At 46.9% G+C, this 26,229-nt stretch overlaps 1 protein-coding gene across 1 annotated transcript; it reads right to left on the reverse strand.

Moving 5' to 3' along the window:
• Positions 1–212: 212 nt before the first annotated feature.
• On the reverse strand, positions 213–25,937 carry LOC134406870 (hydroperoxide isomerase ALOXE3-like). Its single transcript, XM_063138492.1, has 14 exons — positions 25,687–25,937; positions 18,662–18,866; positions 17,696–17,777; positions 14,580–14,702; positions 12,702–12,805; positions 12,218–12,390; positions 11,895–12,038; positions 10,393–10,596; positions 7,651–7,737; positions 7,082–7,251; positions 6,549–6,670; positions 5,879–5,979; positions 2,265–2,435; positions 213–597 (listed from the first exon to the last, which is right to left on the reverse strand). The coding sequence occupies exons 1-14, from the start codon at positions 25,831–25,833 to the stop codon at positions 397–399; spliced, it is 2,034 nt and encodes a 677-aa protein (XP_062994562.1). The 5' UTR covers positions 25,834–25,937; the 3' UTR covers positions 213–396.
• Positions 25,938–26,229: the final 292 nt, after the last annotated feature.

The raw sequence follows: 26,229 nt of genomic DNA on the forward strand, positions 1-26,229 counted from the left end.
CCTGAATTTGCTTTCCTTTTCCCCCTCCTCCTCCTCCCTCCCAATCCCCTTTCCTTTTGTGTCATGTCTTTTAGATTGTAAGCCTGTGGGCAGGGACTGTCAAGAAATACTTTTGTAAGCCGCCGTGAGAGCCTTTTTTGGCTGAATGGCGGCATAAAAATCCTTAAATAAATAAAATAAAATAAAATAAAATAAAATAAAGCGCTTTAAAGCAGTAGTGTAGATCCAGCCCAACTGACGTGTCGCCTGATTGGCCCTCCGTCTGAAGGCACCCCCTACAGATCCATGCAAGCCACGCCAATAGCCCATCCCCAGCGAAGACCGGCAGACAAAGCACGGCAGGAAAGTAGCTGGGAGAGTAGAGCAGTGCTCAGGGAAGGGTTTCCACCGCACTGCTTATATAGAGATGCTGTTCTCTATCTTAGGGGGGTAGAGGTAGAGGTAATGGGGCGGCAGCGCCTCCTTCCTCTCGGCGAGAGAATCGTTCCTCTCCTCGATTTCCTTGGAGATTTGATCCAGGCTGTTCCGGAAGGCCGCAATGAGCCTTTTTGGCTCGTCTTCCGTGAAATGCTCATTCGGGTAAACCCCCAAAGGGATCTGTTAAAACAATGAAGGAGAAGAGACATGAAGTAAGATTGCAGAAGCGAGAGAAAGGGCCTGATCCTATGCATGTTCAGACAGAGAGAAGTCCTACAACTCCTGGCATTCCCTGGTGGGTGGGAAGGGTGCATGGGGAGCCCTGGATCTGGGCCATGACGTTCATCACCTTTGCCCAGCCATCCTCTGCCTCTTCCCTGCGCTGTGTCAGGTTTATATCAATTCCTGACAAAACACCACACTTAGGGGGATTCCACATGTCGTACCGAGGGCGCTTCCATGCGCCCCCAGTGCGAGCCCAAAGTGATCGTGTAGCTTGCCTGTTCAAAGAGACGAGGAAGAGGCATCCTTGCCGCCGCCGCCACCACCCACCTACCTCCTCGCCAGCCGGCTCAAAGAGCTCGGCGGAATAAGGCGGGGTGGAGAGCCTTCTTCCGCCGAGCTCTCCGACCCGGCCGGCAAGGAAGTAGGTGGGTGGCGGCGGCGGCGGCAAGGACGCCTCTTCCTCGTCTCTTCTCCAGGCAAGCTACACAATCGCTTTGGGCTCGCACTGGGGGCGCATGGAAGCGCCCTCAGTACAACGTGTGGAATCCCCCTTAGAAGAGCATCATGTATTTGCAGGGCACCTTGAATGTAGCCCAGTACTGTCGACACTGACTGGCAGCAGCTTAGTCGGGCGGGTTTTTTTCCTGCCCTACCGGGAGATGCCGGGAATCGAACCTGGGACCGCCTGCCTGCAAAGCAGGTGCTCTACCCTTGAGCCACAGCCCCTCGCCTCGATATCAAAGGTCAGTAGCCCCTTTGATGCGGACTTGCTCAGCATTTTCTTATAAATAGAGGACAAGTAAAAATGAATGATTGCAATGGAGGGAGGAGCTGTCGAGGTTGGACCAGGGGTGCTGAAGCTCTTGTGGGCCGAGGGCCGAATTCCATTTCAGAGCAGCTCTCGGGGGCTGCATTTCAGTGCTGGGAGGGGCGAAAGGCAAAAGGGGCGGAGCCAGAAATACCAGTATATTGCAGTTAAAAGGTTCTGTACCCCCTGGGCTAGAGGATGGGGGATCGCTCTGTCCTTTGTCCTAGAATCATAGAATAGCAGAGTTGGAAGGGGCCTACAAGGCCATGGAGTCCAACCCCCTGCTCCATGCAGGAATCCACCCTAAAGCATTCCTGACAGATGGTTGTCCAGCTGCCTCTTGAAGGCCTCTAGTGTGGGAGAAGCCACAACCTCACCAGGCAACTGATTCCATTGTCATACTGCTCTAACAGTCAGGAAGTTTTTCCTGATGTCCAGCTGGAATCTGGCTTCCTTTAACTTGAGCCCGTTATTCCGTGTCCTGCACTCTGGGAGGATCGAGAAGAGATCCTCTGAAATAGCTCCTCCCAGTCTCATCCACAAACCCCAACTATGTTACGGGATTGGATGGAATGCAGAAAGCTGCCTTCTACAGAGCCGTGCCATTGGTCCAATGAGCTCAGTAGGGTCGATAGGGTTTCAGACAGGAATTCTTTCCAGCTCCTACTTGGAGAAGCTGAAGATTTCACCTGGGACCTTCTGCATGCAGAGTGGGGGGGGGGGGGCACCACCAAGCTATGCTAGGGTGCAGGGCACCTATCACCCTCTTCTTAGCATTTGTCCAAGCAGTTTTGGATACCACCCAAACACTCACCATGTCTCCTGGATCGGCGCTGAGCACCCACAGTGTGCTCAGGATGGTGCAAGTGGTGTTGATCTCCGGGATGGTGTCCTTGTAGTTCTCCAGGGTCGCTGTGCCCTTGGTCTGAGGTGGGGGCTTCCTCATGGATGAGGGGAAGTTGGGCATCCAGGCACCAAGTTCATACTGTGATCAAAAATCCCAAATATTCAGAATGTAAGAAGACCAAAAGGCCTATTTAATTCACCATCCTGTTCCTCTCTCTCTCTTTTTCTCTCCATATAAACACCACATCCTTCTTGCAATGAGGCAGTGCTTATTATCAGAAGAACGATTCTTCACGCCTCCATTGCACATGGTTACACTCATTAACCTGCAGACCATCCAAAGTCCTTCTCTAATGGTCTTTGGCCCTTCCTTGTGTTTCCTAGGCCATTGTTTCTCTGCTAGTTGCTAGGCGACGTTCAAAAGGAGCTCCTGCATCCCTGTCTCATGCTGGTTGCCAGGCAACAGCAGCCATGCTGCTCCGCCCTTCCCATGATGCTCCTTCTGCTTAGTAGGGCTACACAGAATCCGTGCCATTCATCCCACCACCATAACAGGCAGAAGCGTATGACTGCTACTCCCACGGCAGCCATCTTGAAGTGGCCTGTGACATTAGAATGACCATGCGTCAGCCTTAACTGAGGCTACCCAAAAATCTGGGGCGGGGGAGCATAACACAGGACTTATCACATGGCACATGACCCATTTTTAAGCACCCTCTGTCATGCGTGGTGATCTGCTTCTAGGCTTCGCATAAACCAAGGCCCTGCCCCACACAGGCAGTCAGAATTACTATTAGGACCTGTTTATATCACAACTTTAAACTGGTTTAAACAGTCATTTTCTGTCCTCAGAGAACCTTGGAAACTGTAGTTGGGCAGGGGACACGTCTAGGGATCTTTCCCAGAGAGGAATCCCATGGCAGTGCAAACTATTATAAAACCAAATATTTGTTTATAGTACAAATATTTGCCAAATTTTGCAGTTATTTGACTCGTTGGTCGAAACTCATGTGTTCATAACTTTTGGATCACTTAGCTTACGAATTCGTTACTGATTTTGGAAGAGATTGCGAGTTTTGGAGTTTGTGAAGTTGAAACTAATCTAAACTATGGCACTTCTGCGCAGGTGCCGAGTTGGTTGATTTAACCCTTCTCCTTTCAGGAGGAAGTGTGATCATGTCAGTTTAACCCTTTAGGGAAAGGTTAGCATTTCAACTCTTTCCACAAACCGATCACATTCGAAGAAACAGACGCTTAAGTCGGATGTAACTCCAGGTACTGATCAGCTATGCCGACAGTGAGTAAACATTACATAAGAAGGCCACATGGAAACAACCAATCAAGATGGGCTATATGACATGGTGATGCATGACATCATGATGCCATTGTTTGGGACAGGGTTGCACTCTCCCTAAAGGATTGGGTCTGTAGTTTGTGGGTGCTCTTGGATCCAGAACTGTCACTTGAGGCTAGAGATGTAAAATTTCTGGAAATTTTGAAGCCATGGAAAAAAACATTTTTTTCCCCATTTTTGGGGGGGAAACGGAAATTTTTGGGAAAACTGAAATAATGCAATATTAGCACTCTTTACAGATTGAAAGTCACTTTGTTACTTTAGGAACATAAAATGTAATTATGTCCAAGTTGGTTTGGCATAAAATTATTACATTTGGTATATTAAAAGTAGTGTATTTAAACAATTATTACAAATTTAATTTAATTTTTTTTTCAAAAAAAAATTGGTAACAAATGGAGCTACAAGCTCCTGAACTGTTAGGAACACCTCAACTGTAAGGAACCATTTTGGTTCTGCCAGTTTATGAGGCGCAGGCAAAAAACAATTTTAAAAAACAACAGCTGAAGAAACCACCAATATTAGTAACAAAGAAAATTGTTTATGTCTCTGCTAGTCTTCCAGCATCAAGACATAAAGCCCCCATTCCCATAAAAAGAACTGAGAAAAATGGGGGGGGGGAACCAAGATTCAATGAATATGCATGAAATTTAATCAGACTCATTTTCTGACCTATAGCCTATCGCTATTGTAGTTTCAGTCTCTGCTTCCATGGAAGTGCTGCCCCCTAGAGGCAGAAATGCATCTTCCGCTTGCATTTGAGAGTTGTAGTCTCAGTTTGCAATCTATACTAGGACTTGCTTGTCCTTGGTGCACAGACATTGTAATAATCCGATACTGTACATTTTTTAGAAATCATTTGGAGAAGTAAATATCTGAACACCTTGTCTTAAACATTTTATTCATCATGCTAAAATAAAACATCCTGTAATCCGTTTTTTCTTCATTTTTTTCAATTTGTCCAATTTTTCGGAAAAAACCCAAAAAAGGCTTCGGAAAAAAACGGAAAAAACCCAGTTTTTTTCTGAATTTTTCCAGGGGTTTTCTGGGCCCAATCTCTACTTGAGGCACAGGTGAATTCAGTGGCAAAGAGCACCTTTTATCACCTTAGGCTGATATACCAACTACGCCCTTATCTGGACGGAGATAGCCTAGCTACAGTGATCCATGCTCTGATAACCTCTTGTTTGGATTACTGCAATGCGTTATACGTGGGGCTGCCTTTGAAAACGGTCCGGAAACTTCAGCTGGTACAAAACAGGGCAGCCCGTTTACTAACAGGGACTGGCCGACGAGATCACATCATGCCAGTCCTTTTACAACTTCATTGACTGCCAGTCCAGGTCCGGGCCCGATTCAAAGTGCTGGTACTAACATTTTTTGTGAACTGCCCAGAGAGCTCCGGCTATTGGGCGGTATAGAAATGCAATTAATAAATAAATATAAATAAATAAAATAAATTCAAAGCCCTAAACGGTTTGGGGCCAGGTTATTTGAAGGAATGCCTCCTCCCATATGTACCTGCCTGGACCCTAAAGTCATCCTCAGGGGTCCTTCTCCATGAGCCCCTGCCAAAGGAAGTGAGGTAGGTGGCTACCAGGAGCAGGGCCTTCTCTGCTGTGGCACCCCGGCTGTGGAACGAGCTCCCCAGAGAGGTCTGCCTGGCACCTACACTGTATTCCTTCCATCGCCAGCTGAAGACCTTTTTATGTTCTCAGTATTTTAACACCTAATTTAACTTAAATTTAAACTTGCTGTTTTAATTCCATATTTTAATCTATATCAATTTCTGCTGTGTGGTTTTATCCTGGTTGCGCTTTTTATATTGTATTTTGCATTTGTGCTTTTAGACTGCTGGTTGTTTTTATAGTGCTTTACATGGTTTAAATTTTTGTGAACCGCCCAGAGAGCTTCGGCTATTGGGCGGTATAGAAATGCTAATAAATAAATAAATAAATAAATAAATAAATAAATAATAAATTACATGATTACAGACCACAACTCCCAAGATGCAGTTCGATACTGCACATGCACACACACAAAAAACACACGTATGCACGGAATGAGATCTTGAATGAAAGGAGAATTGTCCAAAATTACACTGATGAATCTGTTACTTTCTAAGGAAATAACTAATTCATTTGGGGTACATTTGCCCATCACTAGTAAGTATGGCCCAACTGGTTTGTATTAACTGATCTTTGGAAGGAGGGAGACCGGCCTCCTACCTGCCCACTATTGACCGCAGCATGTTGAGCTGAAGTAGTAAAAACAACCATGGTCATGAATTTTTTTAGCTCCTTCACAGTGTTGAACGAAGAAGGGATACCTGGGAAGGGGAAAAGAAGAGCTAAATTCACAACAGATATTAATCAGGTCTTTAGGGCACACACATCTGTTTTATCACATGCCTGCAGCCGTTCAATATCCATTGCACTCAGCAGATTTCCAATAGATATCTCTCTCTATCCAATAGATATTTCTCTCTACAACAATGGAACCAGTTACCTGGTGAGGTTGTGGGCTCTCCCACGCTAGAGGCCTTCAAGAGGCAGCTGGACAACCACCAGTCAGGGATGCTTTAGGGTGGATTCCTGCATTGAGCAGGGGGTTGGACTCAATAGCCTTGTAGGCCCCTTCCAACTCTGCTATTCTATGATTCTATTAATGGATCTGGACCCTCCAAGCATTGAAAGGCAGGTGTTCTCACTCTTCACAGCCTCCTTTCTATGGGACCTGATTCTCACCGTCCAGCGCATATATCCCATTCCTTTGGGGTTTAGAGTTCATTAAACAGCATTCATGTGCATTGAAGAGCATTGTGTAGTTACAATATCAAATTGGTAGCTCTCCCAATTGCTATAGGAAATATTGGCCACAAAGGGGACTGGAACGTACCGGAAGACTTTCGTTCCAGGAAGCCTTTGGAGAAAACCTCCTTTATCCACGACTCCAGTTCAGAATCTCCTTGTACATCTTGATCAGTTTTATAATAAAAGTCGACAATGCCATAAACAAAGCTAAAGGGAAGGAAGAAAGGAAAAAGAAGACGGTCAGCTCACAGGGTGGGGTCTACAGGAAACACTCGGTCTGCCACCCCATACACCAAGGAGGGGAGTGCTGAGTGTCACCTATGTGTACACACATACACAAATCTGGCAAAGTAAAATGGAAATAAGGAAGAAACCTGGATTAATCGCAGTGTTCCCCAACCCAGTGCCCTCCTGATGCTATGCTGGCTGGAGGATTCTGGGAGAAGGTTGGAGGAGGCAAGATTAAGGCTACTTTGATGCAGGACTCCACCTTAAGAAATGCGATGACATTTATCAAGCGTATTCAGGCCTCTCAGAATTTCTCGAGAGGTTCCACCGTGGGAGCCGCCCACCCGATCTCGCCTTGTTAAAATCCCACCCACCCGCTCCCCGCCTGACCTCTCAATGGCTGCCCAGATCTTCAGACCATCTTCTTGGTAGTAATAATTTGGCAACGAGGACACCCCGCGGGCCTCGAGGTCCTCCGGGAGGCAGAGGGAAGAATAGGTCATGGCGCCTGTGCCTTCTTGCAACAGCTTCACCAAGCCCTGGAAACCGGTGCCGGTTGCCTGGAAAGGAGGTAGGAAATGGGGGGTCCCATTTATCAAGGAGGCAGTAGAGCAGCCTTTCTGAACCTGGGGCGCTCCAGATGTGTTGGACTACAACTCCCAGAATGCCCCAGCCAGCTCTGCTGGCTGGGGCATTCTGGGAGATGCAGTCCAACACATCTGGAGTGCCCCAGGTTGAGAACCACTGCAGTAGAGGCTGTTAAGACCAAGGTCAGTAGGGCATTGAATCCGCTCCGGGTTTCAATTAGAACCAGTAGAGTCCTGACTGGTTCTGACTGAAACCCAGAGCGGATTCACTGCCCCACTGACCTTGGACTTACCAGCCTCTACTGCAAGGAGGACCCATAGCTGACTTATCATGTCCCACCAGAGGGGTAGTCAAATTCCAGGTCAGCTTACCTTATCAAAGACGCCATCCTTTGATATGAGTGTCAACCGAGCCACCGTGTTGATGTGAAGGTTGTAGCGCGTGTGGGGGATCAAGAGCTGATGAAGCAAAGGACGAGAAACCAAGACTCTTCACATAGCGGAGGTATCTGTCCTACAACAGAATCACCCTGTACCTGGGGTCTCCCACATGGGGTCCATGGACAACTCTCTAGGAAGCCCACCTGGCTCCGTGCCCCTCCTGATTTTTTTAGATTTATCTGTTGTTTTTAGCTAGGAGGCTGACCTGCTGCAAGGCGAACCGCAGGTCTCCAGCACCATCTTTATTTTCCAGAATGCCTCTGGGCCCCACGTGTCTCTCAGCCTCACTGGTTTGTGCAGAAAGCGAGGGGCGCAAAAGAGCATTTTTGGATTAAGCAACTCAGCCCCCATCTCTGCCTTGAATTTGTTCTCGCCTGACTTACTTTTATTTTATCCTCACCAGTAGGGTGCTTTTATGTGCTTTTAACATGTTGCTTTTAACACGTGCTTTTAACATGTTGGTTGTTTTATTATGGTTTTAATTTTTGTGAACTGCCCAGAGAGCTTCGGCTATTGGGCGGTATAAAGATGTAATAAATAAAATAAATAAAATAGGGTGACCATATGAAAAGGAGCACAGGGCTCCTGTATCTTTAACAGCTACATAGAAAAGACAATTTCAGCATGGGTCGTTTGTATATAGGGAGAACCTGGTGAAATTCCCTCTTCATCACAACAGTTAAAGGTGCAGGAGCTATACAAGAGTGACCAGATCTAAAAGCGGGCAGGGCACCTGCAGCTTTAACTGTTGTGACGAAGAGGAAATTTCACCAGGTTCCCCATATATACAAATGACACCTGCTGAAATTTCCTTTTCAATACAACTGTTAAAGATACAGTTGTCCTCCTTTTCATATGGTCACCCTACTCACCAGTTTGCCTTCTAGGAAATGGTTGTTTTGTGACCACACCCACCATGGAAGCCATTTTGTGAGAGAACCCAGGACTCTCTCAAAATTCCAAATGCTCCCACCGACTCAAAAGTCCAACTTTGTGTGTGTGCTCTGCATTTAATCCAAATTCCACACCAAGGAAAGATGCAGAATTGTACCGCTTGAATTTTGCATGCAGAATAATTTCTGCAAGTTACATTCCTTTACCTATTTATGCCTGTTTGGAAAAAATTGTGCTGCTTCCGCTCGTCACAAGGAGAGGCAAAGAACTACAGTGCTAAAAGGACCAGTCACTGATGATTATCAATCCTGCTCAGCCTCTCCACTCTAGGAAGTGTCCACATATGTTGCAGTCTTAAGGACTAGAAACTTGCTGTTGAAAAAAACAAAACGAAAGCTGAGCTTCCCCTGCTTGCACTGCAACGGGAGGCCACAATACAAACAGCCCTATGCAAAGCGCCCCCAAGGGGGGAAAATGCGTGCCGTTTATTCAATCTGGAATCCTAACATTTCCCCCAACCCCAATTGATTACATTGAAATGTTTTGGGGATGCTTTTCTTCTGAGAACAATATTTGAAGCAGTTTGCAAAAGGATTAAAAAAAAAGTATGCCGTAAAACAAAACTAGGAGCAAAGATGGCAATAAAAAAAACTATTATGTAAAGCGAGGAGGAGCTGAGGAGTCTTATGACGAAGGTGAAAGAAGAAAGTGCAAAAGCTGGGTTGCAGTTAAACCTCAAAAAAACCAAGATTATGGCAACCAGCTTGATTGATAACTGGCAAATAGAGGGAGAAAACGTGGAGGCAGTGACAGACTTTGTATTTCTGGGCGCAAAGATTACTGCAGACGCTGACTGCAGCCAGGAAATCAGAAGACGTTTACTTCTTGGGAGGAGAGCAATGACAAATCTTGATAAAATAGTTAAGAGCAGAGACACCACACTGACAACAAAGATCCGCATAGTTAAAGCAATGGTATTCCCTGAAGTAACCTATGGCTGCGAGAGCTGGACCATAAGGAAGGCTGAGAGAAGGAAGATAGATGCTTTTGAACTGTGATGTTGGAGGAAAATCCTGAGAGTGCCGTGGACTGCAAGAAGATCAAACCAGTCCATACTCCAGGAAATAAAGCCAGACTGCTCACTTGAGGGAATGGTATTAAAGGCAAAACTGAAGTACTTTGGCCACATAATGAGAAGACAGGACACCCTGGAGAAGAGGCTGATGCTAGGGAAAGTGGAAGGCAAAAGGAAGAGGGGCCGACCAAGGGTAAGATGGATGGATGATATTCTGGAGGTGACAGACTTGACCTTGGGGCAGCTAGGGGTGGCGACAGCCGACAGAAAGCTCTGGCGTGGGCTGGTCCATGAAGTCACGAAGAGTCGGAAGCGACTGAACGAATAAACAACAACAAATTATGTATAAGAATAGAATGGATGAGTGAGGAGGAACCCTAGATAAGATCAATATAGCAGCAATATGGAAAAAAATCACAGAAAACATCAAAAACTACTAAAAGCCATTAAAAGCCTAGAAAACAAAAGGACTTTCAACTTGTCTTCTGAATGATGAAACGTGTTGGTATCTTCCTTCCTGTCCTGTTGAGGAAGATCATTTTCTAGCCAAAGGGGTTTCTCACAATGAAAAACCTAACCTCACCCTGTAGGCAAATTCGTGCCTACAAAGGAGGTGGGCAAATTCGTGCAGGAGACGGTTGCTCTTCAGGTAGCCCTGGCCCCAAGCCTTGCAGGTTATAAAGAGCTAAAAAGGACAGCTTTACCTTGAAGAGCGGGTGGCACATGGGTAGGTGGCGGAGAGTGGCCATGGTGAACACCTCCCCTAGCAGGTGTGTCCGGAGCAGGTGAGTGACAGCCTGGTGAACGAGGAAGTCGGCGTTGCGCACCCAGGTCTTGGCCAGGATCCAGTCCCATTCGGAGTCACTGGGCAGGAAGATGGGGGCTTTGGGTCCTGGGCTCTGGCTGAGCTATGGGGAGAAGGAGTAAAAATTATTAAACATGGCCCAGGTAGCCTGGGATGCTAAAGCCTTCCAGTAGGGGGCAGCAAGCAGTCAACCAAAACGTTAGCGACACGCAACAGCTAGCTCTGTGTTTGCTACCTTTTTTGCGTGTGGCAGGGCTCAGGTTCCTTTAAGAAATACGTGGCAGGCAGAAGTGTAAGCAATGTTTACCTGGAGGCCTTTGGGCACTGATCTAATCTGCAATCAATGACACAGACCGTTTTTCATAGAATCATAGAATAGCAGAGTTGGAAGGGGCCTACAAGGCCATCGAGTCCAACCCCCTGCTCAATGCAGGAATCCACCCTAAAGCATCCCTGACAGATGGTTGTCCAGCTGCCTCTTGATGGCCTCTAGTGTGGGAGAGCCCACAACCTCCCTAGGGAACTGATTCCATTGTCGTACTGCTCTAACAGTCAGGAACTTTTTCCTGATGTCCAGCTGGAATCTGGCTTCCTTTAACTTGAGCCCGTTATTCCATGTCCTGCACTCTGGGAGGATCGAGAAGAGATCCTGGCGCTCCTCTGTGTGACATTTGAAGAGTGCCATCATGTCTCCCCTCAGTCTTCTCTTCTCCAGGCTAAACATGCCCAGTTCTTTCAGTCTCTCTTCATAGGGCTTTGTTTCCAGACCCCTGATCATCCTGGCTGCCCTCCTCTGAACATGCTCCAGCTTGTCTGCGTCCTTCTTGAATTGTGGAGCCCAGAACTGGACGCAATACTCTAGATGAGGCCTAACCAGGGCCGAATAGAGAGGAACCGGTACCTCATGTGATTTGGAAGCTATACTTCTATTAATGTAGCCCAAAATAGCATTTGCCTTTCTTGCAGCCATATCGCACTGTTGGCTAATATTCAGCTTGCTATCTACAACAATTCCAAGATCCTTCTCGTTTGTAGTATTGCTGAGCCAAGTATCCCCCATCTTGTAACTGTGCCTTTGGTTTCTATTTCCTAGATGTAGAACTTGGCATTTATCCCTATTAAATTTCATTCTGTTGTTTTCAGCCCAGCACTCCAGCCTATCAAGATCACATTGAAGTTTGTTTCTGTCTTCCAGGGTATTCGCTATCCCACCCAATTTTGTGTCATTTCCTTAGCACTGGGCAGGTTACGGTACTGTTCATAACCTCTAGAGGTGTCCTCCAGTGTATGATGGCAGCCAACGCTGCCTTCCTCCTCCTCTTCCTCTTCCTCCCCAACCCATCACCAAGAAAGCCCTCAAGGCAGGTCCGCAGCATCTTCCCATCATCCCAAACCTGTTACCTGGATGGCGAGAGGCAGGAGATGCCCTTGAGCCGACAGGTGCAGCAGGCACAACGGGGCAGCTATGTACTGCTGGCGTCCGTTATTCAGCCCTGCGGGGATCCCTTCCAGGATGTGGTAGTCAGCCAGGAAAATAGCCCCCTTCTGCAGAAAGGAAGAGCGCAAACCTCAGGCAAAGGGGAAAGGCAGAAAGTGCAGACGTCAGGCTAAGGGGAGGGGCCAAAATGGGAGGGGGAGGGGTGCGGCTGTGCCTTCCTCCTGTGGTGCTGCGGGGTCACCCCCCAAAAAAGCACTCCGGCAAATGACAGCTCCTGCTTTCCTACCTCCAGCTCTTCCTGCAGTGTGGTGGAATCCCCAAGGGACGCGGCCACCATCTCCTGGGTCACGGGGAAATTAGGTGGGAGCTTTGTGCACTTCCGGATCATGGTTGGGTTCAGTCCGTTCAGGAACTGGTCCCCAAAGAACGCGTCTTCCTTCCAGTGCTCTGTGACGTACACTGGAACAAGGAGCACCAAGAGAATGGATTGGATGGGCAGAATCTATTTACGGAGGATGGGTGTCCCAATGACTCGGGACCTGGTTCTCTCCAGGATCAAAGGGGGTTCGTGTAGGTTTCACCAGAGGAAAACCACAGCCAGGACTCCCGGGTCCCATTTACAATGGGTTCCATCATGTTACTAAAACAAGTCCCCAGGATTCCGATAACTATCTCCAATCCCTAGAATTTTCCAGAGGAATTTGAAATGTGCTATGTGGGATCTACCTATTGCTGCTTAAAGTGAGTTTTTAGCAGGGCCGTCCTCTTACCCGATATATCCGTCTTGTTGAACCAGAAGACGTCCTTGATGTCGTCCAATTCACTCCAGGACTTTTGGCTATCCGAGTACCCTTTCAGCTTGAGTTCCACCTGCCTAAAAGTGGGCGAAAAGGGCAGGATGTGGGACGGTGGGAGGGGGTGAGTGTGACACAGTCTCCTGATATGTTTAGATGTTGCACATAAAGAGACGCCACACATTGGCAAGAACACATGGGCCAAGGCATCCTCACGGAGGGAAGCCACGGCGGGTGGCCCACCCTGAGTACCCGTGGCAAAGGGGGGACACAGGCAACCAGGTATGGTGAATTACTGATGTGGTACGTGCAATTTCCTCCTGGCTGCAACACCTTATTAAAAGTACTCCTCGAAAGGGGAAGGGAGGGGCCTCTTCCCCTTGGGTCACCTAAAGAAAGATTTGGGGTTGGGGGTTGGGTTGCCTCTTCCTTCCCCATTCGTTTTTCCCTGTGTCAGGTCTGTAAGACTGCAGGCAGACACTGTCTCGTTTTTTTTTAATGGATTCCAAGCCCTTACAGGAATGTTTTTGGCTGAGGAGTGGGAAATTAAAAAAATACACACATCATCGCAGAGTGAAGGAGACGGAATATTGGGCTCAAGTTACAGGAAGCCAGATTCCGGCTGGACATCAGGAAAAACTTCCTGACTGTTAGAGCAGTATGACAATGGAACCAGTGACCTAGGGAGGTTGTGGGCTCTCCCACACTGGAGGCATTCAAGAGGCAGCTGGACAGCCATATGTCAGGGATGCTTTAGGGTGGATTCCTGCATTGAGCAGGGGGATGGACTCGATGGCCTTGTAGGCCCCTTCCAACTCTACTATTCTTTGATTCTATGAGAGCAGTCCTAAATGGACTAAACTAGATTGGGGGAAGCCCACATCTGTTGGTCGCATTAGAAGAAAAGCTTGATTCACACCAACAGGAGCTTTTCTTTGAGAGCGGTAGGTGGAGAGGAATCTGGACAGAGTCTGTAGTAGGAGTTAAAGCCCCCCCCCCCCACTCTGCCCCAGAGCACCTGCATCCCTGCACCTATCTCCTTTTTTAGAAAGCCATTCACACCATTGCCGCAAGCATGAATGGTGTCATGCAGAACAGTTTGGCCATCTTGACACTGCTGCTTCAATGGAGCACGTGGTTGGAGTGTGTGTGTGTGTGTCAGTATCCCTCGCTTTTATTGAATTCCAGTTGTCTTAATTCTGTGTTGTGAACCCTGATTGACGGTTCCTCGGAACGGAAAAAGGAGGATAGAAAGATTTTCGCAAACAAATAAAAAGGAAAATGGGAGCAGATGGTGCCATGCTAGTCACCAGGTCCTGATTATCCTGCAACTATAACTTTGCTTCCTGGTTCATTTTGTTTGCCCCGGATCCAATGGAGGGGTGGGGGATCCGAGGCCAGCGGGGTGGTGAATCCGTGCCTGGTTCTGGCTGAAACCCGGAGCAAATTCACTGGCCCACTGACATAGTACACGTTGGATAGATGCTTTAGAGTCCTGCCTGGTTCTGTCTGAAACCCGGAGTGGATTCACTGGCCCACTGACACAGTACACATTGGATAGATGCTTTAGAGTCCTGCTTGGTTCTGGCTGAAACCCGGAGCGGATTCACTGCCCCACTGACCTCAGAGCTACCAGCCGACACTGCCCAGACCTATGACTCTCCCAGAACCCTGCCCAATTCGTTCCTGGCTATTTGCAATCCAGCTGTGCTTTCCTGCCCCTAATTTTTTTTAAAAAAAAAAATCTACCCCCTAAAATTCTGGCCGGCCGGCCCTACAAATTCTGACTCCCCCGTCTCTAAAAAAGCAACAGCCACCCCCGAACCTACCCTTCACTTTGTCCACCCGACTTACTTGGTTGCGTTGCGTTTGGTAAAGAGGGCGGCTTTCGTAAAAGAAAACTGGACGTTTTTCTCCAGGTCGTCAATGGATTCTGAATCCAAGCAGTGAGGGACACCTTCAGCAAACACCTTCCAGCTGTGCAGAAGAAAATCAGGGATGCGTAGAGCTGAGCTGGCACTTCTCACAAGAGATGTTTCGAGAACAGTTCTGAGATTTTGTTTGTGTGCTTGTGTGCTTTTTCTCATGGGAAACAGAATATTGGGGATTTCTCAGATTTCTTTATCAAGTCAAAGCTGCAGGAGCCCTGCCCTCTTTTGTATCTGCTCATGCTAGGCAGGGCTCCTGCAACTTGAACTGTGGTGATGCATGCCTACAAACGACAGCTGCTGAAATTCCCTTTGTTAAAAGATGCAGGAGCTCGGTCCTCCTTTTCATATGCTCACCCTAACTACACCTTAGGTAGGGTGACCATATGAAAAGGCGGACAGGGCTCCTGTATCTTTAACAGTTGCATAGAAAAGGGAATTTCAGCAGGGGTCAGTTGTATATATGGAGAACCTGGTGAAATTTTCTCTTCATCACAACAGTTAAAGCTGCAGGAGCTATACTAGAGTGACCAGATTTAAAAGAGGGCAGGGCTTCTGCAGCTTTAACTGTGGTGATGAAGAGGGAATTTCACCAGGTTCTCCATATATACAAATGACACCTGCTGAAATTCCCTTTTCAATACAACTGTTAAAGATACAGGAGCCCGGTCCTCCTTTTCATAGGGTCACCTTACCTTAAGCCAGGCATTTTAACCTTTTAAAAGACGCAAGAAAAACAAAAACCCACCCTGCACAAGCCCTGAGAAACCAAAAAGCAATTGGGGGAAGGGGGCGTGGCCATCTAGGGAAACGTGAAGGGCTGGATTGCAAACCTGGCCCAAGGAAAATATCCCGGCTCCTGAAAAGTATCCCACAAGGCCCGGTGTTTTGTCCTTTAGATGTGTGACATGCATGGGATTTTTCTTCACAACCCCCCCCCCCCCAATGTGAAGGCAGGGAAAGAACCCCCTTTGCATCATGGGTCCAAATCCCAGGTGCAGCATTTTCTCTGGAATGTCCTCCAGAAAGCCCAGCAGCTGCACAGTTTAAAAGCAAAGCGGCTGGTGTGCTCGGCTGCTCACAGAAGTGTTCATGCGCACGCACGGACACGCATAATCGCAACAGGGTAGCAGCTGCTGCTAGGACTTGGGCGTGTGTTTCATATGAATAGCGCCTTGGGTATGAGCCTCATGGTAGCTGGCAAAAGGCGAACATACCAAAGATGAATATGAGCTGAATATGAGCCAACAGTGTGATATGGCTGCAAGAAAGGCAGCGTTAATAGAAGCATAGCTTCCAAATCACGCGAGGTCCTGGTTCCTCTCTATTCAGCCCTGGTTAGGCCTCATCTAGAGTATTGCGTCCAGTTCTGGGCTCCACAATTCAAGAAGGACGCAGACAAGCTGGAGCGTGTTCAGAGGAGGGCAACCAGGATGATCAGGGGTCTGGAAACAAAGCCCTATGGAGAGAGACTGAAAGAACTGGGCAGGTTTAGCCTGGAGAAGAGAAGATGGAGGGGAGACATGATGGCACTCTTCAAATACTTAAAAGGTTGTCCCACAGAGGAGGGCCGGGATCTCTTTTCGATCCTCCCAGAGTGCAGGACATGGAATAACGGGCTCAAGTTAAAGGAAGCCAGATTCCGGCTGGACATCAGGAAAAACTTCCTGACTGTTAGAGCAGTACGACAATGGAATCAGTTACCTAGGGAGGTTGTGGGCTCTCCCACACTAGAGGCCTTCAAGAGGCAGGTGGACAGCCATCTGTCAGGGCTGCTTTAGGGTGGATTCCTGCCTTGAGCAGGGGGTTGGACTCGATGGCCTTGTAGGCCCCTTCCAACTCTGCTATTCTATGATTCTGTGAAAGTGGCGGAGGGTTAGGCGAAGGAGGAGTCACCCTCAAGACCAAACTTTGGCTGCAATAATAAGCCCTATTTCCTGTCTTCACAGTTCTTGCCTTGTCCTGTATCGAACCATTGAATTGCTTCAGAGCCTTTCCTTCCTGCAATGAATTTTCACAGAGCCTTTGCAATCCCTCACTTCCGACAGCCTAGGAAGCAATCTTGCTTCATGGCTTACGAGACATCCTCCTTTGCATCTTGACACACACTACCGTCTCTTGTCAAAACAACGCTGGCAAGTTTCGTAGCATTTCAGATGGTGTCCTGCCAAGCCAGCTGGGCCCCAGAAAGCATGGCTGTGGCAGATGCCAGCTGCATCTGGATGCGTAACAACAGCGCAGGCCTGCTCGCTGGCGTGCCCAGAAGCCGTTTGGAAGCCGTTTTTCACAGTTGCTCATCATTAATCCCGATTTGGCATGTCTTGAAAGGGCAGCAAAGTGTTAGACATTTCACGAATTATTATTGTATGTTTACTGTCAAGGCGAGGCACGTGTGGAATAACTAGACTGGCAGCAGCAACGTGTGATACGGGGGCTGGTTGTATTGCTTTGCTTCAGGCAGCAAAATGTCTTGCGCCTCAGTGGTCCCCTAACAGCTGGAGGCAGAACTCAGACATCTCTGTCTCTAGGCTTCACCGCGCCAGGCTGAAATCCCAATCTTTATCGGTACTTTCTGCTTCCGGTTTCTTTGCGGGATTACGATGGGCATCTTTACACAGTGGACATGTATTGTGAATTGAAAACTTCCTTTCTCAGCAATGTTCTACTTAGTTTCATTATACAGCGCCATCTAGTGGCTATATAATAGTACAAAGGCATCATAACACACATCCAATATCCCGCATTAATGTTTGTTATCAGCTTTTCTCAAATCTTTTTAAAAGAGGGATAAAACTCTAAAAGTGCTGGAGATGTTCTGGAGGTTAAAAACGTCATGTAAAGGACCCACAAAAGTCAGTGAGTGACTAATTGAAGGCGTCCAATAAAAACCATGTGTAGAAATGTTCCTACTCTCTCTCTCTCTCTCTCTCTCTCTCTCTCTCTCTCTCTCTCTCTCTCACACACACACACACACACACACACACACACACACACACACACACACCTTCAACATCTAGAAGCCATATTAGAAGCTGCACTCACGCATAGGATGACTGCCTCTTCAGAACTTCCTTCTTTCGCTGGTTTTGGAGTAATGGGACGGTATCCATGCCAGGTGTTTTTGCTAGTAGGATAGACACAGAGATGATATTTATATCAAGGACAGGGCCAAAACCACCTGTATCTTGTAATTTAAAGGTCTTTCTGCCATAGGGTGACCATATGGAAAGGAGGACCGGGCTCCTGTCTCTTTAACAGTTGTATTGAAAGGGAATTTCAGCAGGTGTCATTTGTATACATGCAGCTCCTGGTGAAATTCCCTTTTCATCGCAACAGTTAAAGCCGCAGGAGCCCTGCCCTCTTTTGTATCTGGACACTCTAGTATAGCTTCTGCAGCTTTAACTGTTGTGATGAAGAAGGAATTTCACCAAGTGCTGCATCTCCCCTTCCCAGGTGTTGCATTTCCCCTTCCGAGTTATCTCAGGGAAGGGGAAATGTCAGACCTTCTGCAATGGCCAATACAAAAGCTAGGATTCATTCTTTTTTGAGAGCTTTCTAATAGGTTGCAACCAGCGGTCACTGATAGTGTGGTTCAGTGGTTACAGACTCAGGCCCAAATCTACAAGTCCTGGGAAATACCAGGGGTGGGGGATCAAGACATTTATTGTGACAGCAGCCTTTGATGAAATTCTGATATTTATACCTGACTATAGTAAGGGCAACATAACAGGAATTTACCATATCTAATTCCAAGAAGTAGATTTTTTTTAAAAAAAATCCTAATTTTTCTGATTTGGCGATGTGTGATTACCAAGCATTTTCCTCTGAACAATGAATACCAGTTGTCACCCCATGGGAGCACATTAAAATATGGTGTCCAAATAATAAACACTGTAAAAATGGCTGGTATTTCTTGATGACTTTTTGAAAGTAGGAACCTGGGAATCGAAGCCCTCACCTCTCTCTCTCTCTCTCTCTCTCTCTCTCTCTTTGAGCAAGCCTGCTTACCTGTCCCCTCCCTGAGATCCAGGATCTGGTGGCCTTCAAGCCACTGGTAGCAAGGGAAATTAAAGATTTTCCTTTTGGGGTCCGTCACCTTGGTAAAATTGCAGAACCAGCTAGTTGAGATGATTTCAATGAAGTTTTCTTTGTGGAGACGGAGGAGCAAAATTTCTCCCAGGTCATGTTCACAGTTGATTTCGTATTCACTCTCCTGCAACAGAAAAGTTGGAGGATCCAGAAGCATCCGCAGAGAATAGAAGAACTGCTAAAGAGCCAAATTTCAGCGCCAGTTCAAAAAAAACTTCTGCTTATCCCTCAGGTTCTTTGGGAACTATTAAAAGAAGCCCTGTTCAGACAACACTCTAAGCCATGGTTAGATCATGAACCCTTTTAGAAATAAATGGTTAGTGAGCATGTTTAAGCCGTGGTTATGTAACCACAAGGATTAGGAATGGTTCACATGACACACTAAGCTAGGGTGACTATATGAAAAATTATATTTATTATTATTATTATTATTATTATTATTATTATTATTATTATTATTATTATTATTTACCCGCCTCTCCCTCTGGATCGAGGCAGGGTACAATGCAAATGCAAACACCATAAAACTAATTAAAACATTTCAAACTAATACATTATGAAAAGCAGCACATTATTAAAAAGGCATCTTAAAATTCCACTGGGTAGGCCTGCCGGAAGAGATCAGCCTTTATGGCTTTCTTACATTTCGGAAGACTGTTAAGTTGGCGAATCTCTCCCGGCAGGTCATTCCACAGACTGGGAGCTTCAGAAGAAAAGATCCTCTGGGTAATAGTTGTCAGCCTTGTTTTTGTTGGCTGGAGTAAATTCTTCCCAGAGGACCTAAGTGTGCAGGGCGGATTGTACAGGAGAAAGCGATCCCGCAGGTAGCCTGGACCCAAACCATGTAGGGTTTTAAAGGTGATAACCAACACTTTATACTTCGCCCGGAAACTAATTGGCAGCCAGTGAAGAGATTTTAAGACTGGTGTGATGTGGTCACCCCTTGGGTGACCACATCACACATCAACCCTTGGTGACCACTTGGTGACCAGCCTGGCTGCCATATTTTGAACTAGCTGAAGTTTCTGGACTAGGCACAAAGGTAGCCCTATGTAGAGCGCATTGCAGAAGTCGAGCCTGGAACTTAAAAGAGGGCAGGGATCCTGTGTTTTCAACAGTTGTATAGAAAAAGGAGTTTTAGCAGGTGTCCATTTGTATGCACGCAGCACCTGTTGAAATTCCCTCTTCATCACAACAATGAAAGCTGCAGGAGCTATACTAGAGTCCCGTCACGTCCAGAGTGCAATCCTAGGCATGTTAAGCGGGGGGTGGGGGGGGAGACCTTCAACTCCCAGTATTACCCAACCTGCCATTGCTCTGATGTATCACGAACGTAGAAACAATTGTGAAGCATGGAAGGAAGGTACAGGAGGAAGGAGAGAAGCAAAATATTAGTTGTATGCTATACAACCAAAGTAAAGCACATCTAAAAGGGTCCCTCCATCAGATCATTAAGTTCAGGGTCTAAAATTACCTAGCTGCACAACTACTTTGATGTGTAAGGTTGACATCTCCTAGAAGCCTCTCTGCCCCCATTCCCAAATGTATTTGCACTGGTAACAATTTTTCCTGACTTGTCGTCCGTCCGTCCCCATTTCTTGTGTTTTTCCCCATTAGTAAACTTCTTCCTGTTCTAAGACTTCCTGACTGCGAGAGCAGTACGACAATTGACTCAGTTCCCTAGGGAGGTTGTGGGCTGTCCCACCCTAGAGGCCTTCAAGATGCAGCTGGACAACCATCTGTCAGGGATGTTTTAAGGTGGATTCCTGCACTGAGCAGAGGGTTGGACTCGATGGCCTAATAGGCCCCTTCCGACTCTACGATTCTATGATTCTATGACTTATTTGGGGGGATAATTTATATCTGTCAATCACTGCTTTTCACCCTTGATTTATTTTGATTTTTTATCTCTCCCCTTCCTCCCGCTGCTGTAATGTTATGGCCATGACACTCTCAAATGAGAGTTGCCCGTGAACAAAACCGTGTGAAAGACCCCAAAGTTTATTGTGACGAGAGGTCTCAGGTTAATTTTGAGAGATCTCAATTTACTTTGAGCTCTACACCAGCCCTCAGCAACTTGGGGCATGCCAGATGTATTCATTGGATAACTCTAAATCAGCTATCCAAGGTACGACATTCCAACTGGTTTCGACTGAAACCTTGAGTGGACTCGCCGCCCCACTGACAGCAGAGCCACCAGCCGTCACTGGATGTGTTGAACTACAGCTAAACAATCAAGTTATTCTTGATATAGAGAGTTGTAATCCAACACACCTGGAGAGCACCATGTTGTGGAAGGCAGATCTATTCAACGCTCCTATGATACCTGTTTCAATACTGAGGGGTTTCATTTAAAACTCGGTGCATATAGGACACTGTAACAATAAGACTTTGAACTCAGACATGACTGGTCAGTTACATATGGGGTTGCAGGGTGAAACCAGCATACCAAACTATAGGCAAAAGCTATCAGTGCTACTTTCAGTATCCGAGGCCGTAAGCCTGTGTGCACCAGTTGCTGGGGAACATGGGTGGGAGGGTGCTGTTGCACCATGTCCTGCTTGCTCATCCCTGGCCGATGTCTGCTTGGCCACTGTGTGAACAGAGTGCTGGACTAGATGGACCCTTGGTCTGATCCAGCATCTGGGCACTTCTGATGTTCTATCGAGTCCTATCATGGAAAGGCAAGAAGGCTGTGCACGGACTCCCCGATCCGCTCCGCACCTGATCCGCAAATCCCAGATCGGGCTTGCTCCGCCCCACGTTGATCCGCCTACAGGCCTCTCCGCTCCGCTGTGGAGCTCCAGCTCCAAATCGGAGCTCTGCAGCGGCAGCAGCAGGTAAGGCCCCCTCCCTCTTCCCCCCTTACCTGCATCTGTCGTGGTCCGGCAGTTGCTTCAACTGAGTCCGAGGACTCAGTTGAAGCCGCTGCCGGAACGCAACAGACTCAGGTAAGACCCTTCCCCACTGCCCCCTTACCTGGCTCTGCCGCCGTCGCCACACGGACTACGGCAGCGCCAGGTAAGCCCCCACTTACCTTTTTCTCGGAGCTCCGGATCGAGGCGAAGGATCCGCTTGGTCTCGATCTTCTTCGCCTTGATCCGCAGTCCCCTGACCTGCTTCGTCTCCGCCTTTGTCGGAGTCGAATCAGGCCGCCTCGCTATTGCTTCTAAGCTCTGATGCGAAGTGGAGCACAGCCCTAGGCAGAACTATCAGGATGTCAATTTCAGGCACAGATAGAACTAACTAAAGATAACTTTACATTTCTTTGATGGAGCAGGCAGGCGGATCTGTTTAAGCTGTAGAAGGCCAGATTTTTATTTTCTAGAAGCAAAATAAAAAATAAAAAATGCTTTATTATTGTCATTATTACTATTTTTTTAAAAAAATGTTAATCTGGTGCTAAAAGGCTTAAATTATGCTTCACGAAGAAGGCTACTTTGGGTTAAATATGGATGATTTAAATATGGATGATAAGGGAACACTTATCAAATTTGCAGATGACACAAAATTGGATGAGATAGCTAATACCCTGGAAGACAGAAACAAACTTCAACGTGATCTTGATAGGCTGGAGTGCTGGGCTGAAAACAACAGAATGAAATTTAATAGGGATAAATGCCAAGTTTTACATTTAGGAAATAGAAACCAAAGGCACAGTTACAAGATGGGGGATACTTGGCTCAGCAATACTACAAACAAGAAGGATCTTTGAATTGTTGTAGATCGCAAGCTGAATAGGAGCCAACAGTGCGATACGGCTGCAAGAAAGGCAAATGCTATTTTGGGCTGCATTAATAGAAGTATAGCTTCCAAATAACGTGAGGTACTGGTTCCTCTCTATTCGGCCCTGGTTAGGCCTCATCGAGAGTATTGCGTCCAGTTCTGGGCTCCACAATTCAAGAAGGACGCAGAGAAGCTGGAGCGTGTTCAGAGGAGGGCAACCAGGATGATCAGGGGTCTGGAAACAAAGCCCTATGAAGAGAGACTGAAAGAACAGGGCATGTTTAGCCTGGAGAAGAGAAGATTGAGGGGAGACATGATAGCACTCTTCAAAGACTTGAAAGGTTGTCACACAGAGGAGGGCCAGGATCTCTTCTCGATCCTCCCAGAGTGCAGGACACAGAATAACGGGCTCAAGTTAAAGGAAGCCAGATTCCAGCTGGACATCAGGAAAAAGTTCCTGACTGTTAGAGCAGTACGACAATGGAATCAGTTGCCTGGTGAGGTTGTGGGCTCTCCCACACTAGAGGCCTTCAAGAGGCAGCTGGACAACCATCTGTCAGGGATGCTTTAGGGTGGATTCCTGCATTGAGCAGGGGGTTGGACTCGATGGCCTTGTAGGCCCCTTCCAACTCTGCTGTTCTATGATTCTATGATTCTATGATTTGATCTAGAATGGTGGAGTTATTTCTGAAGATGGAACTTGGAATTATTTCCAAGTCATGGTTTTTCTCTTCCACTCTAACTTCTGCTTTTATTCTTCACGTGCCTAGAGGAACTTAGTAATGTTTCAACATAGCTTTTAGATTCAAATAATGTGCAGGAGAAGGAATAAGGAGGGTAACTACTATGTTTTAGTATAATCAAATGTGTTTTAGTTTAGCTTTAAACCACAAGTAGTAAACAGAAACGGATAAGGAGGAGTCATAACGATGCTAGGAGCTCAAGAGACAGTGTGGTGTAGTGGCTAGAATGTCAGACTGGGAGTTGGGAGATCCGGGTTCAAGTCCCCACTTGGCCATAGAAACCCACTGGGTGACTTTGGGCCAGTCACAGACTCTCAGCCCAGCCTACCTCACAGGGTTGTTGTTGTGAAGAGAACATGGAGAGGAGGAGGAGGCCTATGGACACCACCTTGGGCTCCTTGGAGGAAAAAAGGCGGGATAGAAATGCAATAATAAATAAATAAATAAATAAGCTATTATCTTATTAGCTAAGTTTGTTTTGGCAACTGCAATTCTTTTACGCCGCCCTGATATAGGGTGGAATACAAATGTTTTAAATAAATAAATAAATAATTCTTATTAGCTAAATTTGTAATACCTGCTTTGGCAACTGCAATTCTTTTAATTAAACCTGTATTTGCATTTCATTCTCTTTTCTTGTAAACACAGAGAGAGAGATCATATAACCACCGTGCCACATGTTTAATTTTGCAATTTTTACAATAAATAGATTCTTCTTTACAATCATGTCTGTGGTGATGCTTGATACTTGGATTAGCACTGGTTACCCACTGGGGCGTTCCAGACCCATTTGGTGTAGGTTCTGAGGTTAAAAAGGACCAAATTTACGTTGGTGTGTTGGCCGGGAAACCATGCTATTTCCAAGGACAAGGAGATTTTATTTATTTATTTATTTATTTTATTACATTTATATACCGCCCCACAGCCGAAGCTCTCTGGGTGGCTTACAACAGTTAAAAATGATTAACATTAAAAAGTATACAAAATTTAAAAACCATCAAAAACATAAAAACAGTATAAAAAAAACAGTATCCATTTAAAAGCAACAGTTCTGGGGTCCATTAAAAACAAACTTAACGTTGTTAAATGCTGTTAAAATGCCCGGGAGAAGAGGAAAGTCTTGACCTGGCGCCGAAAAGATAACAACGTTGGCGCCAGGCGAGCGTCATCAGGGAGATCATTCCACAGTCGGGGGGCCACCACTGAGAAGGCCCTCTCCCTTGTTGCCATCCTCCGAGCTTCCCTTGGAGTAGGCACTCGGAGGAGGACCTTAAATGTTGAGCGCAGTGTACGGGTAGGTTCATGTCGGGAGAGGCGTTCCATCAGGTATTGCGGTCCCAAGCCATGTAGGGCTTTATAGGTTAAAACCAGCACCTTGAATTGGGCTCGGAAACATATAGGCAGCCAATGCAAGCGGGCCAGAATCGGTGTTATATGCTCAAACCTCCCTGTTCCAGCTATCAATCTGTCCGCCGCATTTTGCACAAGCTGCAGCTTCCGGACTGTCTTCAAAGGCTGCCCCATGTAGAGGGCATTGCAGTAATCTAATTTGGAAGTTACCAGAGTATGGGCAACTGAAGCCAGGTTATCCCTGTCCAGATAGGGGAGTAGCTGGGCCACCAACCGGAGTTGGTCGAAAGCACTCCGTGCCACCTGAGCCTCAAGTGACAGATAAAGCTGAGCAGCTCCACAGATACGATTGTTAGAATATTAATTGAATTGGGTACTGCGGACATATTTCTTTCCTGGCAGAATGCCTAGGTTTTTTTTGAAGAAGTTGTTTCATGCGAAGAAGAAGTTAGAGAATATGGGGAAAGGATTTAAAGTCCTTTTGGATGATTTATTGGTTAGGAGGACAAGCAGACCTGTTGGAACTTAGCTGTGATCATTTGGAGGCTCAGCTAGAAACATTCAGTACAAAGGAATGCAGAAGGCGCGCTATTAAAGTGCTGACGCAGCAGTTGAAAAACAGCCAACTGCACGGAAATATGAGGAGCTAAGTTTGTAATTCCTGCTTTGGCAACTGCAATTCTTTTAATTAATCTTGTATTTGCATTTCATTCGCTTTTCTTATAACCACAGAGAGAGAGATCATATAACCACCGTGCCACTTGCTTAATTTTGCAATTTTTACAATAAATAGATACGTCTTTACGATCATGTTTGTGGTGATGTTTGAGATTAGATGTTTGTCTGTTTGGATTAGCACTGGTTACCCACCGTGGTGTTCCGGACCCATTTGCTGTAGGTTCTGAGGTTAGAAAAAGACCAAATTTACACACACACACACACACACACACACAGAGAGATGTGTGTGTTTAATTCCTGGAGCAATTTGACACTGCTTTTCAGTTCTCTCCCATGCAGCACACCAGGGAGGGAGGGAGAGACGTACAAGATAAAACTTTTTTCAATGCTCTGTTTCACCAGGCTGCCCTGTGCCCCCTACCACCTCCTCCATCCTTTGGGACTCACCCTTCCTGGGTAGAAATCCAGGCCCCAGTTGTCCAGCTTTGTTTTGGGGCTCTCGCCATCGGTGCCCACCAAGGTGGCAAAAACCGGGCTGAGTGAGCCCGACTGGAGAAAGTTGCCTGTGGACACCCAGAGGTTGTAGGTGGCCATGCTGGAAACCCACGTCGGTGGGCTGAGCTTCCGTGGACAACGGCTGGAGGATGCGATGTGCACAGGCTTGGGAGAAGGAGACGGCGCTGCCCCGTTTGTCCACTGCAGCCTTCTCTCCCGGCAATGGATGGCATCAACGGTGCAACTCCACTTCTTCTGCAGGGGAACTCCACCCCCTGGGTGCAGATCAGCCTTTCTGGGCAGGGCCAGTCCAACTCGTTTTGCTATCTGAGGTGAAGATCAAAAATGGTACTGGTTCCCCTTCCTCCCCCTTCCCCACATTCAACATACAGAAGACCAGCGTGGCTCTTCTTTTGCCTGCCATCCCTTTCCTGCTTCTTGCACCCATGGATAGAACCAGCCCTACCATTGGGCAAATGGACCGGCAGTTGAATG

This window comes from Elgaria multicarinata, chromosome 11, assembly GCF_023053635.1.
Source record: "Elgaria multicarinata webbii isolate HBS135686 ecotype San Diego chromosome 11, rElgMul1.1.pri, whole genome shotgun sequence".
NCBI lineage: Eukaryota > Metazoa > Chordata > Lepidosauria > Squamata > Anguidae > Elgaria > Elgaria multicarinata.